Below are 19833 nucleotides of genomic sequence, written 5' to 3'. Positions count from 1 at the left end.
GGTGTAGATCTAGGGAGAATTTCTGTGCATGCGGAGGGGGAGATCAGTGTCTGTACAGAATTTTGTGTTTCTTACGATGTGAATGAAATGCGTGTCTTCATCGACTTCGTAATTCACCCAACTGTCTGTCTAGATAGACTTCGCATGTCATTTCTCTCTATCATGGCGCTTTATTTCTCGTACCTACTCTTTGTAACTGTATTTATCTGTCTATGTATATGTATACCTATCTATATCTGTCCATCTATGTATATTTATATCTGTCTTTATCTATCTGTCTGCTGATTTGTTCATTATTTTCATGGACATCTGTATATTGCTTTTGTATGTGTCTATCTATGCTAGCTAAATCTATTGTGTATTTATATGTATGTGCATATCTTAACTTCTGTATTTATTGATCTATTTCTCTTTCTGCATGTCTGTTTAGCTATTTGTCTATCTATCTATTTAGATTCCTATCTCGTGAAGGCGTGTATGTGTGTTTATGTATGTATTCTTGTGCATCAATGCATACCTATCATGCCTCTCTTCTTTCTATTGCCTCTTGCCGTTCATTTCTTTTCTAGATGTCTTACAATGATATGAAACCATCACGTCGTTATACTTGTCTTCTTATATGTACACGTGTATATACTACATAGATAGATTTGTATATCTGTCCATGTATACATCCTCATCCCGTTGAGTAAGCAGTGATACCCAATGAATCTTTCTTACGTATGTATGTTATATGTGTCTATATATCTTCCATCATAGTCTTCATCTCTTCTGTCTCTCTTTCTTTTGTATTTTCTTCTTTCTTTCGGCATGTTTCTTATCTAGCGGATACGATTTTAAAGGGGATTGCCTCGTGGATCGAATGCACGAGGTTCGAAGGCCAAGGGCGAATTGTTAGGGCGGGGTTGAAGACTGTCAAAACCATCAAAATCAGTGGAGATGGAGATCTCACTGCTGCCTTTGTATCGATGTGTGATATTGCATGCCTACCCCAGGTAAGACACTCTCACCGACGCTATCGTTCTATCTAGCGAGATCTATCCATAGATACATGTGTATACCTATCTATCTATCTATAGATGTACCTGGATATGGACTACATCATGATATATATATATATATCATGATGTGATATAGGATGTTGATGCATGATAGACACACACATGTATGTCTGGGGATGGTTGGGCCTAGCCACCACGTCTTCCCTCAAGGGGGTGGCTGGATGTGGTTATCTTGGTGCATGCATGTAGTAGTAACCCAGATACATGTACATGTTCAGATGGAACGTCTGAAAAGGCAGGTGAGATGCACCTACAAATATGTATTCATATCGAGAGAGAGATAGACAGAGTGTGTGTATATACAGAGATTTAGGAAGCAGCGGGGTAGGGGTAGTGCTTTGAGGAGTCCTACTAGCCATAGTAATTGTTGTAGCGGAATATCTCGGGTGTCTTCCTATCGTGTGGAGGAATCGATGGATTGTTTTGATAGATATATAGATAGATAGATCACCTCCTTTTTTCTTGTAAAGAAGAGTCGCCTTATATCGTCGTCGCCATCATTTTCACCATGAAGAAGAATCTGTGGGGATCTGCGTCTTCTCTCTTCTTGTCTTGCCTATATACGTCTGATCACCCCCGATGTCTTTCAAAAAGGTATAGTCAGAGAGGAGATACACCATGTATACATCTATGTATGTACATACACATCTATGTGTGTGAGGTGATTCTCCCTCTCTCTTCCTCAGTCGTGCTTCTCAATCTAGGGGTCTTGCGGTATATACGTGAAGGTGTTCTGTCGCCTCTTCTCTCTTATATATATTGATATACGCATGTATGTATATATATATATATATACATACGTGGACGCTCTCACCGCGCAGAGCACAGCGGAGGGCTTGTATACAACAAGGGGGTTAGAAGCAGAAGAAGAATAAGAAGACGAAATCTTTCTTTCCTTTTCTCTTTAGATTCATTCCTCTGTCGTGTTGTCTATCTATCTTTATCTATCTATCGTACACTTTCTCTGTATCTCTTCTGCTGTTCAGTCTCTTCATCCCCATCCTCTTTCTTTCTTTCGTCTGTGATTCTTTAACTTTCCATCACGTTCTTCCTGTGTTCTTCTCATCTTCTTCTCATCCATCCCCTTTTCTTTCTTTCTCCCCCTCTCCCTCTCCTTCCCTCCCTCCTCAGGTGAAGCGCGTCGTTGAGCTGGAAGAGCCAGATAGCAACATTTTAGTAGTCGATACAGCGGCTTTTCGTGATTTGGCAGCGACGATGAGAATCTCGGGGCCGGAGAATCTGGAGCAGTGTATTGAGGGCGTTCTAAAGGTTATGAGGAAATACCCAGATAGTCGACGAGCTCAGATCAATTGCTTAGAGGCTCTTAATTATCTTGTCCAATGTGACGGAGGCCAAGGCGTTGCGATCTTATCACGTACAGGAGGGATGAACGCTGTCGTACAATATTTGAATCGTGCGCCGATGTATTTAGATGCGCAGATAGCTGGCTTTGCTGTCTTAGCGACATGTGCGAAGATCGATCCAAGCTCCGCAGAGACGATGAGAAAGTGCAATTGTTTACAAGCCTTGAAGGTAGCGATGAGGACTCACCCGAAGTCGAAGGAATTGAAGCGTACGATCGCCCCGCTCTTAGCTCTTTTGATGCCTACAGATGCTTTAGAAAGAGAAATCCAAGATCTTTTAACGGAATGCGATGATGCATGTGATAAAAACAACTTTGCCAAGTTACATGAGAATCTCTCCTCATTGAATGAGCTACTCATCTCAGCGGAGGGAGCGAAAACTGCCGCGAGACTTAATATAGGACAGCATATGTGTAAATACCAAGAATACATTGTGTCTCATGAAGCGGATGCGCATGCCGTCACCGAGTATGATATCTTAGGAAAAGATTTGTATGATGCGACCATTAGTGAATGTGCGCATGCAATGGAACAAGTCGCAGCTGTACGTACAGGTCGTACACATCTCATTAAATCGGGAAATGTCGCGACTTTAATAAACTTTTATGAGAATTTGAAATCCCCCCAAAGCCAATATTCAGAAGAAGCAGCAGTCCATTGCTTAGATGCTTTACGGCTCTTATTGAAGGCTGATAAGAGATCCGCAGAACTCGCCTTTGAACGCAATTTCGTCAATACCTTATGCCTAGGCATTGACAACTTTCCCCAAAGCGCCCCTGTCCTAGCCGCGACATGCGGGTGTCTAGCCGCCATGGCTACCACACCCGAAAGAGTTCAAATGCTCACGGCTCAACCAGAGTTCGAGACGCTCCTTCAAAAGCTCGTCTATGTCATACAAAATGACCCTAAGAAGGAGAACAAGCTGGTCGCTATGAAGGCCCTCCAAGAGCTTCTTGAAACTACCAACGATCCGACCATGGCTACAAAGATCGCCGATGCCGGAGCCGTGACTGCCCTCTTCCGCATTATAGATGAATATGGAGATGATGAGCAATTAACCACAGAAGCCGCGAAAACGCTAGCTCTTCTAGGTGTCCATGAAGATCTCAGAAGATTCTATGATAATGACGTCAGATTCCCTGCACAGGTATGGAGAACAACGAAGATGGGGGAGGGAGGGAGATGATGGGTGGGCATGATGGTGATGATATGGAGAAGGGAGCACGAGGTGTATGCATGGAGAGGTGTATGTACACCGTATACTTGGGTGTGTATGTGTTAAGGACAGGAGTCATATGACATGGGGTGAGATGACACATCTTTCCTTGAGAGAATCACATGCATGCAGTTAATTCCATCGCTCGTTTTCTTCCTTCTTTCTCTTGTCTTTTCCTTCTGTTTCCTTTCTTTCTGTTTCTGTCCTCCTTTCTGTCTGCCCCCCCCTCCCCCGTATCTTTCATTTCGTGTATGACTCTATCTATCTCCCTCTGTTCTCCTCCGTTCTCTTCGACTTCTCTTTTAGGTGGTGACAGCGGCGCTATCCAAACAGAAGAACAACGAGCAAGCTGTCATTCATCTTCTCGATGTCCTGAACAAACTAGTAACGGTTGAAGACCGCGCCGTCCTAAGAGAGTTAGGAGTGATGGAGCAGGTCGCCGATGCCATGAGAATCCACTCCGAAAGCGAAGAAGTTACGAGATTGGGAGGAGAGCTCTTCGCTAAGATGGGGGCCGATGAGCAGATCAAGTCTCTTATGCTCCAAATCATCGAAGTTGTCGAAAGCGGAGATGAGAATATGACCATGAAGGTCGATAATCTCTGTGCGCGTCTCGCTATGTTCTTAGCGGCGCCTTTAGAAGATCCCAAGGACGCTCTTCAGCATACAGAGAAGTGTCTTGGAGCTCTTGTGGTGGCTCTGCAAAATGCGCCTGGCAATGAAAGACTTGAGGGCAATGTCGCTCTTGTCACGAGGAGGCTATGCGATCGATGCTTTGATGGTAAGACCAAGAAAGAAGAGAGAAAAGAAGAAGAAAGAAGAATGCAATAAAGAGTGAAGGATTGAGATAAGAATGAAGATCGAGTCAGGAGAGATAATGAGAGAGAGAGAGAGATGGATGGATGGATGCAGGATGAAAAGAGAAGGCTTTATGAGGGGTGTCGTCTGGTGGGAGAAACCAAAGTATCTGCATGCCTTTCTTAGTCGAAAAGGGGATTTCTACATATACGTATGTGTATGTGTATAGATATTTATGTATATAGGTAGATAGAGAAACCCCGTTGGCTCTTGTTGTCAGTCAGATATCTAGGTGTCTTCATTCATATCTATGTATATCTCATATATATATATATATATACATGTATGTATACATATATATATATATATATCTAACGTGTAGATGTATGTGTTGTATATGATACTGTACATGGATAGATACACCCTCTCTTCTTGCATCTATGTCTCTCAGTATACATATCTGATCTGTCTCTTTCAGCATTTCTTCCCTTCTTTCTATTCACATACGGACATTGTACCGTGCTTTTTGTGCGTTCTCTTCTTTCTTTCTTTCTTTTTCTTTCAGATCCGAATGATCCTTTTGGAGCGTGGGCTATGACGGCATCAGGCATGTTGCATCAATATGCGAATATGGTCACATCAGGAGAAGTTAACAATAATAAGAGATTCCTCGGGCCCGCCTATCGCTCCATGGCCGCCTGCTGTGCAAATCCCTACTCCATGCCTACCGTTCTTGAAGTCGCTCCAGGGATGCTGCCACAGACCTACGCTCTTCTCGAAATGCATAAAAACGATGCCGAGACAGTCGCAAGAATTCTCGAGTTCTTGCGATACTTCGCTGAAGACGCTACTGGATGTGGTCTTATCATGCAAAGTAAGATTTATTTCACGGTTCTCGTCTACTCTATACATACGTAGCGACGCCACTCTATACATAGTTGGATACGCTATATATATATAGAGAGAGAAAGAGATAGAGACAGATAGAGGTACAGAGGGAAACATATATGTATAGATCTATTTCTATATGTGTGTATGTATACATATAGGTGGTGTGATCGATAGTCTTGTGGTAGGAGTTTACCAGTGCTGATGTATGAATGGGTATTATGTATGTGTACGTATCGATGAATAGACATGCTCTTATGAGACAGATTAGAAAGAGGGAGGGAGAGGGGAGATGTCGTCAATCGAAAGGACAATCGAGAGAGAGCGAGAGATGTATGAAGAGAATCGAGACTGGGATGTCTGTCGTTTCTGTATCTCTGTGTTAGCGGGGATCTCCCTCTCTTTCAACCACTTTTTCTCTCTCTCTCTTTCATGCATAAAACCTATTCATAATCAGAATACAGAGTCTCTCTATATACCTACATACAGACATACCTACATACATACATAGACATACATACAGAACTCGTGTGACATCGTGGGGTAGATGAATGGGACATTGTCCTTTTCTTCTCCATCTATGTAGAAACAGACAAATCGCACTCCTTCTCTCATACATCATGATGACCGAATGAATGAACCCCCCCTTTCCCCTTGCTTTGTTTCTCTTTTGATCTTGAATCTCGGTATTCTCTTGATAGATATGCAGGGATCTAGTGGAGATATGGTGGCTTTGACGGTTCTTCTGATGCAACAGCACCAAGGGAACGATGGCGTCGTCACGGCTGGCATGGAACTCTTAGGTGCTCTCGCCTATAATCTCGCTCAAGCAGGATACGAACCTCATCCTAAACTCGCGGTATGCAACAGCACTACTAACACTTCGGCCATTCATTCTCTCCTTACAGTAGTACTACTCCTACTTCTACTATGAGGAGGAGGGGTGACGATGAAGACACAGACAAGCAGAAGATAGACCTCCGTTCTCTTCTTGTTGAGAAACGAGTCAAATCCAAGAAGGGAATCCGTCTTTTCTCTTGCATAGAAAGAGATAGATATGCGATAGACATCTCTATATATTTCTCTAGGTGTATTTCTATGGACAGGTAGCTGTATACATATGTATGTAGGTCGCGGGTGATGCGTTGTGATAGGAGGCTTGGTCGTGTTGCTTTTTGGTTTCTGCGCAGTTGAGCTTCGTGATGTATTCATCTAGATCTGTCTACCTATCTCTCTTCAGTGCGTCTATCTTTCTACTTACACATCTCTATATATCTAGAGAGCTAGACATACATAGATAGATAGGACGTGTCTAAACTGTATCTGCTTTATGTTGTTTGATATGTGGATGGCTCTATATATGCTTGATGAGGGCGACCATGAGACTACACATCTTAACCTTTTTCTTCATTCTCATCAGCATCATCTTCATCTTTCTTTCATTTTCTCTCCTTGTCTCTTTGAATAGGATGGTTCGGTGCTTCGAGATTGTGACGCTTTGGTTGGAGCGAACGCGTCAGAGGCACGTCAGTTGGCCTACATGCACATGATCGAGCGTATGCTTCTATCAGGAGCGTATAATGAAGTTCTTATCAAAGAACAGGCCTTGAAGAAGCTGACGATGCGACTTAAAGCGGAGGATGATCGAAAACGCTTAACTGACGAAGAGCGGGCTGGTAAGAAGATACAGGTTATCGATCAGAGGAGGAGGAGGAGTAAGGGTTGCCGTAGGAGAATAGCTAGCTATCTGTCTTGCTCTCCATCAAAATGAGAATGAATGGTTTCAAGATGGAAGAAGACATTTCTAGATTTCATGGAAGACAAGGCTTGAGAAGATAAAGTTTCTCGAGTCACTGATAAAGCTGCTTCAAAATCCTAGAGAAGTTGTTCTATCGTTGGATCTATTCTCTTCTTGTGTTACTCTCTTCGTGCTGGGGTTCTGCATCTCTTTCTCTCCTGTGGGATTTCCCCTCCCTCTCTCTCTACGCGACTACATAATTCTCATCATTGTCAATGTGTTCATAGGGAGAAAAGAAGTGCTGTCTGGGAAGCTCTCTCTTTCTTGACTCATGCAAACATCTAGACTGTATAGACCTCTCATGTACGTGTCGCATAAGACATACATCGCCTGAGAGAGACATTGCTTATTTTTCCAAGGCTCTGTATACCTATCCATGTGTGTATCTATGTATAGGGTGTATATATATATATATATCTATCTATGTGTGTACCTGTGTATCATGTATATATATCTATCTGTTGTCTCTCTTTGATGTATAGTCTGTTGCTTTGTTTCTTTCTTTCTTCTTCTTTTCTGTTCTCTTTTCCTCCTCCCCTTCTCCAGGTCTCTACGCGGCCATGGCGCGGGTGCTCCTTGCGGCGGGTACAGCGAGCCTGACAGGAGAAGTGGAGAAGTGCCAGGGTTTCGAAGCTCTTCTTCAAGCGATCGAAGAATATCCCGAGAATCCTGGGGTGATCAAGGAAGTAAACCGAGCTCTTCAAGGCTTATCTGTAGCAGACGCGAATGTGACAGCGCGTACAGTGAAGGAAGCCGTTCCGAAGCTATGCGCAGAGGCCTCGAGTGTGATCCAAACCGATCCCGAATGTGCGGATACCTTCTGTGAGCTTATGATGCAGTTGGTCTCACAAGAAGGGAATGGACGACAGCTACATGATGTGTACGGCTTAGAAGAGACATTACAAGGCATTGAGAATCTCGGAGATTACTATGGAGATGATTTTGGTCGTCAGTTGAAAGAGAAAGTCGCGATGATCCGACAAGCTATGGAAGATGATCAGCCCCGTGAAAAGACGTGTAAAGATGTCTTTGAACTTCTGAATAATCGCGCAGCTCAAGGTCTATCTGTGGCGGTGAATGAAGTGGCGATTCTCCAAGAAGAAGCGGAATTTCTCTTTACACAGATGGGTATGTACAACCAGGAACAGCTGGACCATCAGACTGCTATGGGCGCAGATCATCAGTACGGGAATATGGCCTTTGAAATTCTCGCTTCAAGTGTCTCTAATGTGAAGCTTCTTCAGTCAAATGACTTCGCCAAGATGGAGTTCTCTCTTATTAAGGGCCAGAAAGATGAAGAAATTGTTCTCTATGCGGTTAAAGCTCTTGTCGCCTTCTGTAAACATCCTCCTGCGGCACAAGACTCAGCGAGAATCCCTGGCTGTCCCCAGATCGTGACCGATGCATGCACTCGCATCAACAACAACGCCAAGAAGCTCGGGAATGAACGGGCTGAAGAGCAACTCTGCGCAAGATACTTCCTTGTGGAAAGAACAGCCGTTAATCGAAATCTTTACAATAAAACCCCCATCATGACCGAGCTCATACGAACATGGGATGACTATGATAAGGGACAATACACATCCACCCTACTCAGGTAAAGTACCACATGCAAAGAAAGAGAAAGAGATGAATTCATCTTCTATCTTTCTATTTATACATATGTGGCTCTCTTGGGATCTTCATAATCTCTTCCTCTTCGGTTGGCTCTGCTGTCTTGATACATTATCACTGTTCTATTCATGCATATTCATCTTACATACAGACGTACATACATATACATACCTACCGACATACATATACGTACATGTTCCTACATATCGGGACATACGTAGGACATCATATCTATCTCTGTCGATGTAGTCCATGTGTATCCTGGTAAAGAAGAGAGAAGGAGGGCGGGGTGTTTTCTGTGGATTTCATGAAGAAGCACCACTGGCTGGCTCTGATCGAGACGACAGAAGCAGTAGGAATTGTCTTGGCGGGGCTCTTCTCATTTGAGTTGACAGGAGTCTTCATTCAGTTGGAGATCGGTCGATGGATGGATCGGTCATAGAAGAGAGTGGAAAAGAGAAGGAAGAAAGAAAAAACTATGGAAGGAGCTTCTTCTTATGAGGATGATAACGATGATGAGGATGGTGCCTATGGTCCTTGTTACTACTCTAAGTATAGTTGCTGCTGTGGTTGGTCATTCATAGAGATTTGGACGCAGGCGTAGGGAATGTGAGACAGCAACCCTTCATTCATTCATCCAGACCAAGAGGCATGTATCTCTATGTAAGAATGTGTATACATGAGTAACGGTGTGTATGTATATATGGATATGTATGTATGATCGTGCACGAGTGCAAGTGGATTTGTATGTGTACATATGTGTATGTATCACTGTGGGCAGTCCATCTCCTTGTGAAGACTTCCTCGAGACACGCCAGTCTTTGTCTCTTCTGTTTTGTATGTTTCTCTTTCTCTTTCTCTGTTTCTCTCTTCTTGTCTCTCTTTCTTTCTTCATTGTCTTCTATTTCATCTCCTCCTTTATCTTTGTGCGGTGGTAATTACTAGGACGGTCTTTTCTTTTCCTTTATTCTTTTCAGACATGTCTTCCGAGCGATGCGTCGGGTTGTGAGTGACGCGCATGTCGATGAGCTCCTTAAAGCGAACGTTCTTCAGCGTCTGATAGCGGTGGTGCAAGATGTCAATGCGGATATAGCTCTACTTCCCGATGTTCTTTTCCTTCTTGGAAGCTTAGCGGTTGTGCCCGAAATCAAGACGAAGATTGGAGAATTAAATGGGGTGCATGCATGCACGGAGCTCTTGCAAAGATCTCTCCCCAACCCCGCAGCCACTGCCGTCTTAACGAATGTCTGTCTTGCCTTTGCGAATATCTGTATCGGACACAAGAAGAATACAGAAATCTTCGCCAAGCTCGGAGGCCCTGATCTCAATGTGAAGGTTCTGAATCAGAGAGGGCATGAGTATGATGTATGTAACGCTGCAAGTGTTCTCCTATGTAACCTTCTCTACAAGAACGAAACTATGAAAAAGTATCTTGGGACCAATGGAGCTCCCGCGGCTCTTGTCAAGGTACGTTCACTCACATATAAATCTCTCTATATAGATAGCTAGATAGATATGTAGGTATGTACCTCCCTGTCTACAGATATGTGTGTCTTGTGTAGACCTTTACGTCTCCATTCATAAGCATGCGCCATATCGGACAGCGCGGTGTTTCGCCTATGAACTTACACGAGTCGACACACTGTGGATATGATACCTCGGGGAAGCAACTTCCATCTTCTTCAGGGCCTGCATGTCCCAAGAAGAGAAGCTTGTATAATGTTGTAATGCTTGTCTTTCTCTCTCTGTCTCTCTCTCGCCCCTTTTCGCTCTCTGTTTTAACATGTTCTCTTGGAAATATCTTCTCTCGAATTGTCTCTCTTCTTTACATCTTTTCTCTATAGATCGATGTGTTTTCTCACATCATGTTGTACCTTTTTTAGTTCTCTCTTTCGTTATCTTTCCCCTTATCTCTCTCTCCAACTTTCCTCTCCTTCTCTCTCCATCTCCTCCCTCTTCGTTCTGTCTTTCTTTCTTTCTTTCCCTTAGGGTCTTTCAAGCTATGATGGATCAGAGGAGAAGTCGGCCATTCGCTGTTTAGAGTCAGTTTTCAAAGCGATAAGCAATTTGTCTCTCTACACCCCGAATATTCAGCCTTTCTTAGATGCGGGAATTGAGAACGCCTACAGCACATGGCTAAGCAACCTAAGCGAGACCTTTCCAGACGCGCAACTAGAGACAGGGTGTCGGACTCTAGCGAATCTTGTCATGGAGAATGAAGAAAGAAATATGAGGAAGTTCGGGGTGTGTTTGCTTCCTTGTATGGCAGTTGCCAAGCAAGGGCGTTCAGATACGAAAGCACTTCTCTTACTTCTGGATATTGAAGCGAGTCTCTGTCGATTACCTGAGAATGCAGAGGTCTTCGCTGATAACGGGGGGATCGAGACAACCATACGCATCATCCATCAATTCGATTATGACGTCGGTCTCTTAACGTTAGGCATACATCTCTTAGGCATTCAAAGTACTATCAAAGATTCCATACAAAAAATGATGGATGCCGACGTCTTCTCCATTCTCGTCGGATGCGTTGAGGTAAGAGAGAAAGAAAAAAGAGAGAGAGAGGGACAGGAAGAGAGAAGGAAGGGGAAGGGAGTGTGAGCTGAGTTAGTGTGTTTGGGGATGACTGAGAAAGAAGATCGACTGCGTGTTCGGTACTTCTATCAGTTCGGACGACGTCTATATGAATAGATCTATCTATATATATATAGAGAGAGACATATATACATGTAGAGAGGTCGATATACATAGGAAATCCGTCGATCGCCTTGGTTTGGTTTTTGTCCCCCGCTGCTTTTCATTTATCAAGTTGACATACCTCGTTCGAGAGTCTCAATAGATAAACAGATAGATAGATTAAAGAAAGATCAAAGATACATCAACGATAGATCAAAGATAGATAGGTCTCGAGGTGCATGTATATATATATATATATATATATATGTATATGTGTCTATATATGTCTATAGGAGCAAAGTGACGTCTTCCGTTGACATTTCCGGTGTATCTTCCTCACTCACAGTCTCTCGCTCTCTATCGATATGTATATACATATGTAGATAGATGTAACGACAGGGAAGACAATCTTTTCGGCTCCATCTTCGTTTCTGGTGTCCGTGTTTTACTTACCTGTTGGTATCTTTTCTTGTTCTTCTTTGACCTGTCGTGCGTCTTTTTTCGACAGGTCGATGCGGAGGGGAATGAAGTGACGGATCTTGTAGTAGGTGGCTTAAGGTGTACGCGACGTGTTGTACGTAATGAAGAGCTTGCCTTTGAATACTGCAACGCTGGTAAGCGAAGATTCTCTTCGTTTCTCTTCTTTGTCTACTACCAACTCTTTTTGCTGTCATTCTTCTTGTTGTTCTTCTTCATGTTCTTTTCTTTCCCTTCATCATGCCTTTTTCTCCCTTCTCTCTCTTTCTTTCATTTCTCCAGGAGGCATAGCCACGATAGCGAATGTGATATGTAAGTCGATCAATCACCCGATGGTTATGCTGGAGGCGTGTCGAGTGCTTCTGGGGCTTTTATACTTCACAACTCGAAGCCAAGCAGAAAGACAGGCGGCGGTCCAGGCCTTGCATGATGAATGCGAGCGGCAAGCACGTGAGGCGCATGAACAAGCCGTCGCCGAATATAACGCGGTCATGGAGAATCTGCAGGAAGGAGAAGACGCCCCTGAGCCACCCCCTGATGAGATTGAAGTTCCTGAGCCTGATCCAGATGCCTTAGCTAATGCTGCTTATGGTAAGGGGACAGGCCCTTCCTTCGGAGTCACACATAACACAAGACCACAGCTGGGTAGAGATAGGGAAGGTGGGAAGAGAGATAGAGATAGATACAACAGAGAAAGATTTATAGATAGATAGATGATGGATGTGGAGATAGATATGGATGGAAAGATATATATGTGTCACTTTCGTAGATACAGAGAAATAGGTATGGATGTCAAGATGTGTGTGTGGAAGAGAAAAGAAAGAGGAAAGGAAAAGTAAGAAGATAGAAGAGACGTGAAGTGTAGTGACATGAGAGATAAGACTTTTCCTGATGTATGCTTATGATCGAGAGAAGGAGAGAAAGAAAAACGGGGAAGTGTTCTTTAACATAAGATCTTACACCTAGACAGAATGTGTAGGGTATCTTCACGAACGTCTGGTGCATGCGCACTTGTTTTCATCAAGATATCTACGTACAACTATGAATATATGCATATTTATGTATCTATATTTATATACATGTATGCGTAGATTCAAGTAGAACAACTAGGGACGCATTCATACATGTATATATAGGTATGTGTACGTATTTGATGATGTATGAAACAACTCATTTCCTTTTCATATCTGTGTTTCTCCATCTCTGTATTAGCATACCTATCTTTTCTGTCTGTACCTTTCTCTCCCCCTTCTTTCTGTTCTTTCCATTAGGTGGGTGGTATCACATGGGTATGGATGAAGTGATGATCGGAGCGATCCTTCAAGCTCTTTGTGCCTGCGCTGGGACGGAGGCTCATGGAAAGCAACTTCGCCTGCAGAGAGTGTGTATTGGTTTGGCGGCCTACTTCGCATCAGAACAGATGGGCGCGGATAGTCTTGTAGGCAGTGGAATCGATCAAGTGATGATCCAAGTCCTGACGAACTTCGCTGGAGAAGCGACAACGACGCAGTTATGCTGTGTAATCATCAACTCAATTGCTATGACGAGCGGAGACATGTATGAAGGCATCAAGACAAAGGATCTTATCTCTGCTCTCAAGTCGGTAAGTGGCGAGGAAGATCTGCATGATATGATGAGAGAAGAGGGGGGGAGTAGGTGGGAGGAAGAGATAGCGGTAGCTAGCTATAGGAGGAGTATACGTGCCCCTGTAGGCATATGGTGGGGGTGGGGAGAGAGAGAGAGATGGCTACGTGTGGGATCGGACATACGGAGATGGAGACATGTGTAGATGGTTCCTCATAGATAGATAGATAGGAAGTTTTCCTTCTTCGGATTTCTATAGAGCTAGTGTAGGCATGAGGGGACACATGTAGGAGTAAAGGAGTAGTGTGGGTTGTCGGTTAGTTATTTGGAGTGAAGAGGTGTCTCTTCAGGTTGAGTCTTGTGGTCTCCATAGGAAAGGAGGCAGGATTTTGTTATCTTCCTCCTCTTGCTGTAATCTCTCTCTGTACCTATTTATGTAGATGTGATGTCTATATGTATATATGTATGATACAATATGTGGATTTATGTATTCGAAAGTAGACTCTTCCGCGAGATGCTTGCTTGGGTGGGTGGTGAAGTGTGTGTATGTATGTACATATATATGTATATATGTGCTATGTATGGATATATGTAGGATGTATGTAATGTCTTTTTTCTTCTGTGTAGAGTGTGGGAAAACTCGCGTCGAAGAAGGCAGATGAGAAGGCGATCAAAGAGCAGTGCCAGAAGACTGTCGATGCTATGGGCTCGAGTAAGCATAGAGAAAGATCGTTTGGATTAGTATTATGGTGATTCTTTCTTCATCCATTATGATATATATCCGCATTGGGTTCAGTGTATAAGATAGATAGATAGATACTATCTCTCTGTGTTAGCTGTTGGAGATCTCGAGGAGAGATTTTCTATGTGGTGGTGTATACATACATACCTATAGCATCTATTATATGGTGGAAACGGTTTACACTGGGTCTACGTACGTGTCTACCCACTGTAAGCTGTGAAGAAGAAGAAGAAATGTGAGAGATCTCTTCGTTCCTTCTTCCTTGAGATCTTGCGGTCACCTCATACCCAGGCACACATACTTGCAGACATCTCTACCGTCTGCATGCAGGGCACTACCTGTCGTCACCATAGTTAGGAACGTGTAATACATATATACATATATATATATATGTAGTGACTGTACATGTTTGTTTGTGTACGTAAGTGTACATCCTCCGGGGTGAATGCCTGGATGGAGACCTTGGAGGTTATGCTTCCTTCTATACATCTATGTGAAGAGTATGACGTGATGTCTGTACAGTTGTGCTGATGCATGTACACCTCCATTTCAGTTGACCCTTCAGTGAGAGTCTTTGTACGTTCGACTACCACGTTAGCACCATCTTGAGAGTCTTTGTACGTTCGACTACCACGTTAGCACCATCTTTTTCTTTCTCTTCTTATTGTTATGCATCTGTCTCTATGCCTGTGTGGGTCTCTCTGTGGTTCAGGCCAAGATTCTTTCGATGCGTTTAGCAAGACTATTACAGAGCTTGACTTTACTTTGACAGAATGGAACGTTGACCCTTATCCTAATGGTGTACACGATCTCCCGTCAGCTGTTAAAGAAGCCCTACGTAAGGGAGGTAAACTGAAGGTCTTCTTAGGCGATAAAGAACGTGAAGAAATTCGATGGAGAAGTTCGCAGGATCTCAAGTAAGTGATAGATTGACTGATAGATAGATGTATGGCTTGCATGCACCGGTCGGTCTTCACATGGAAAGCTGGGAGAAGAGGTATTTCAAGATGATATCTCTGCCGCTGTTCATCCTAATGTTGCAGTGGTTCTTCTTCTTCTTCCACTACAACTACTACTCCTGCTGTTGTTACAGCTCTGGTGAGATAGGTTCTTTTTTATGTTTTTCTTGCAAGAGATAGAGTGTTGTTCATCATATAGTGACACTTTACCCAAGGTGTATAGACACTGCCCCGGTGTATTGACAGACGCTGCGCGACGTGGGTGGGTGGTGTCTGTTGAAGGGTAAGACGACGACTTTGCTTCTCGGAGGCTTTTTATCTCTAAAAGATGATCTTTGACTTAGATATGTATGTAGACAGATTATGTATGTGAGCCTCTTTCTCTACGGATGGGTGTCTATCGTACAGCAGAGGAAGGGGAGTGAAGGATATACACAACGAAAGAGTGTGACAAAGTGTATGTTTCTCAATAGAAGAAAGGAAGATCACTTGCACATCTTCATAAAGTGTTTTTCTATTCCTCTTGTGTAGATGCGTCCCCCCTTTCGTATGCGAGTTTGGATAGAGGCTGATCAGAATCTTTTGAGGTGCATGGTATCTCTCTCATCTCCGTTCTTTCCTTCTTTCTTGCAAGCATCTTCACCTCTGTGCTTTTTTGTGTATGTGTCTGCTTTGTCTGATCTTTCTCTTTCCAGCGCGTTTGAATGGAGTTTGGGCGCTGATCAAGAGTTCAACAATCGCGTACCTATTGTACGTATAAGGAACGTCGCTAAAGGTCTCTCACATCCAGCCCTCCAAGCTGCTAACAAGAAAGAACCTAGAAAGAGTACGTCTCTTCCTCTCTCTTGACAACTGGGGGATGCGAAAACTTTTCTATCCTTATGGTCATCTGTTGATCAACCTCTCTCCACGTTGTGCGTTTATATGTGTATATATATGTGGATACAGAGATATAGGGATACAGATATATACATCCATATGTACCACTATATATCTGAAGAGAAGGTGGATGACCTTTCTGTTCATATATATAGGGGATTTTGTGTAGACCAGAGTGAAATGTTCCTCGCGGGTGGACCTGCAGAATCTCCTAGGGTAGCAGTCGGAGCATCCTTTACTTTATATCGTCTTCTAGTCTGTATCGGATATCTTTAGCTATAAGTATTGATCAGAGCTTCGACAAGTTACTATATACGTGTATGAATCTTTGTCCTATGTATATTCCTTTACAGCTATATACCTATGTGTGGATATCTCAGTCATATCCAGTGAGCGATGGTGTGTAAGTACGTTCCGAGAAGGGAGGGAGGGGCGTTCCTTGTTACTTCTCTGTTGGGTGTACGGCCTTATCCTATCTCCGTGGCGATATGTGTGTCTTTCTTGTCGATTGCAGTTACTGCTAAGCTGACTATGTGTCTGTTTGGGCCCCCGAATGACGATCATCCGAATGGCGTTGAGCTCCCTATGAAAGCCAAGACACAGAAAGAGAGAGATCAGTTTGTAGACATGATGGTGCAATGGAGAGATGCTGCGACATACAACTTTTAAGATGTTGTTTTCATTCACTTTCATCCGCAAGGGGAAGAAGAAGAAAGAGAACCCTCACTCTTATTTCTTCTTCGCTTTCTTTTTATCTTTCTCAATGCTAACAACTGCCTTGCTGCCTTGCCTTTTCAAGAAAGAGAAAGCAATCAAGATGATGATAGAAAAGAAAGAAAGAAATCAAGAAGACAGAGAAAGAGATAGTTTGTCAAAAGGAAAGGGAAGGACGGGTTGGCTAACCGACTTTTTGGTGGTGAGGAAAGGCAGGGAGGGGAGAGAAAGCAAAGAGAGATGTGAATAGAGAGAAGNNGGGGGGGAAGATGCGATGCATGCACAGGCTGCGGTTGCTTTTTGTGGGTATGTCAAAAAGACGGAAAAGTCTGGCTTTCTCTTGATAAGAACGACAGGGTACTGAAACACGATTGAACGGAACGAAAGACAGACATACATCTTGTTTCGAGAAGACAGCATTTCAAAGAGATCTTGACTAGTGTTAAGAGAAGAGAGATCAAGAGAAATGGAGATTTGTATAGACGAGGTGATATAAGAAAGTTCAGCTTTCTTTCGCTGTGTGGCAGTAGTGAGGAAAGACGAGAATGGTGATGCGACTTGATCGAGAAGGAAAAAGAGAGACATGACCACAACAAGATGGCAGACCCGCCTGGCACTGGGAGTGCAAATCTCGTAGTGCCTTGTGATGTAGGGCTAAAGAAGCGAAGAGAGGAAGAGAAGGAAGGTATAGATGGTGGGTGGTGATTTCGTTGGTAGAAGAAGAAAGGTGAGAAACTCTTGTCGTGTGACAGCGAGGCGATTCTGTTTTGTTTGTTCGCAGTGAGTGGCCTTCTCTGAAAAAGCCCCTTTTCTTCTTTTCTTTATTATATCTACTCTTCAAGAAGATTCGAGAAAAAGGGACGAGTGTGATGGGTGTTTTTGTATCAAAACTTGGTGGTTAAAGCGAAAGAAAGAGATGTTATAATTCGGGCAGCACCTCTTTGCCAATCTATCTATACATCCTCCAGGCAGGCATCTAGAGCTAGTTCGTTTTGGTGGCAAGATCAGCCGTCCTTTTCTCGTTTTGATCAGCAAATCATTCGCTTTTTCTTTTTTCTGTCGTTCAAACCATTTCCTCCTTGGGGGTTTTCGCTCAGCTTGTCTGTCCATCCATCACCAGCGTCAGTTGGGAGGGAGACGGGAAGCAAACGGTAGCGGCGGGCATGTACTCGTAGGCCTATGGCTGTCATGATGAGAGAAACTGCGGACTAGATGAGAGAGTTTTTCTTCTAGTCATCTTGATTTCCTTGACGGTTGTGAGTGAGTGAGACGTAAAGAACGCGAGATGGAGAAGAGGAAGGAGGCCGAAGTTTTTTCATGCGAGCGGCCTGTGTGTTGTCAGCCGGATGGATGATTGTTTCGCTCGTTTTAGCTTTGTGTCATCCTTCTTTTCTTAATTTTTCATTACCACACGTGAGTGAAAGATAGATAGATTGATTGATGGGCGCACTCATCCATCCATTCACGAAGTTATTTCACACTTTACCCGAAGCAGTGAGTCAAGGGTTCCTTCCCCCCTTCAAAAAGAGGTTGTTGTCGTATTATCTACCGTGAATCACCACTTCTTTCCGGGGAATGGAGGAGGTTTAATCGTTTGGAGACAGCGCATTGATCCATTTAGGATTCTTTACTTTCGACCATGCTTGCTTCTTTCTTCGGGATTACTCTTGAGAGAAGGCTAAGCTAAGCCAGGAGGGTAGTGATAGTAGTAGCGCATCGCGATGGTTCTCTCGGATCAAGCACGTTGTCAGCTGAAGAGAGAGAGACACACACGCTACCAGCGAACCACCACAAACAGTGATGTATCTCTCAGGAATGGTGGTGCGATAGAGAGGGGAAAAAGGAAAGGAGTGCTCTGTTCTTTCCCCTCCTGGTTTCTACTGACTGCGACAGCCAGTCGTCTTGTTTCAAAGCTCGGAGGTCGAGAAGGCACATAAACGGCGGCTCCGAGAGTTTTGCTTCGCGTGCTCAAAACCAATAGTATGTCGTAACAAAAAGAGTGAAAAAGTCTAGACCTGAAAAAAGAAGTTGGAGATACTCCTACAAAAACGAAAAGATAGGCACGAGGGCAATGATTTCTCATCAAGAGGAAGGGCCTACAGGCTCAACACTTCTTTTTGCCTCCAAGTTTAGTTGGAAGAGCAGGTCACTGGGCTTTGTACGTGAGTAGCTTTTCGTGGTGCTGCTACGTCGCGGCTTCGCATTTTTTCCGCGATGGAGACGTCGTAGCCCAACAGGGTGTGCCGATGTCGAATCAGAGCCCCAGCACTTTCTGTTGCCGAAAGAGCTATGAGGCTGGTTAGCGTGGTGTTCTCTGCGTCTTCCTTCATGGGAATACAGAATTTGCGCCGTTAGACACTGGTCAAACGCGCGCGTTGTGGACGTGTTTCTGAAGCGGGTCCTGGACATCTGCACTGGGGCTGAACCGTTGCTCCCCCTCACAAGGGCCAAGCCTTGTTAAACCACGGCCTCCTAGTCCCACGCCCTTCACGTATTAATCCATGATCATTATTATTGCCAGATGACGGCTCCCGAGAGTCGTAGCCAGAGACAGTCTGATGCAAAAGAGCATCCGCAGATAGCAGCCGCGTTGCTTGCATAAGCCTGACACGGTGGCGGGGCCACAGTGCCGTAGAAGATACTGCCGTGCCTGACCGTTTCCAAAGAATACGGGAATGCGGCAGTCTCTTACAGGGCTGTCACCAGGCAGAATCTTTGCCCTAGCCAGAGAACGGTAGCAAGCCTGTCATCGCTAGTAAGACGGACGTCGAAAGAACGCCTGCAGGTTGCCTTGTGGCTTTCAACTCTGATAGTGATGTCAGGCAACGATCGGTGTCTAGCCGATCATCTATCTACACCATGGAGTGCTTGAGTTCCTTCGAGCAGACAGGAGTGCGCCTTATCAGTGTCTGGCCGTTCGGAAAAAGCGGCATCTTGGTGAGTTGTTTCTTCTTGATCAGCCATCGTTGGTTATCAAAGCGTTCGGTCAAGTTCCATAACGAAATAAATCAATGAACGCAACACTCCTGACGAGGCAGGGGCAGGTGATCAGGCGGCAGAAAG

At 44.0% G+C, this 19833-nt stretch overlaps 1 protein-coding gene across 1 annotated transcript; it reads left to right on the top strand.

Annotated features, from left to right (window-relative positions):
* The first annotated feature begins 652 nt into the window (after window positions 1–652).
* CSUI_002156 (anonymous antigen-1) lies at window positions 653–19315 on the top strand. The gene is made up of 16 exons (XM_068062358.1): window positions 653–995; window positions 2193–3572; window positions 3948–4422; window positions 5005–5313; window positions 6029–6186; window positions 6796–7003; window positions 7672–8722; window positions 9717–10206; window positions 10729–11274; window positions 11924–12029; window positions 12175–12483; window positions 13164–13495; window positions 14104–14188; window positions 14931–15135; window positions 15873–16003; window positions 16571–19315. The coding sequence occupies exons 1-16, from the start codon at window positions 723–725 to the stop codon at window positions 16723–16725; spliced, it is 6213 nt and encodes a 2070-aa protein (XP_067925676.1). The 5' UTR covers window positions 653–722; the 3' UTR covers window positions 16726–19315.
* Window positions 19316–19833: the final 518 nt, after the last annotated feature.

This window comes from Cystoisospora suis (assembly GCF_002600585.1).
Source record: "Cystoisospora suis strain Wien I chromosome Unknown contig_896, whole genome shotgun sequence".
Classification (NCBI taxonomy): Eukaryota; Apicomplexa; class Conoidasida; order Eucoccidiorida; family Sarcocystidae; genus Cystoisospora; species Cystoisospora suis.
The sequence above is the reverse complement of the archived record's forward strand: the minus strand, read 5'-3'. Positions and strand labels throughout refer to the sequence as shown.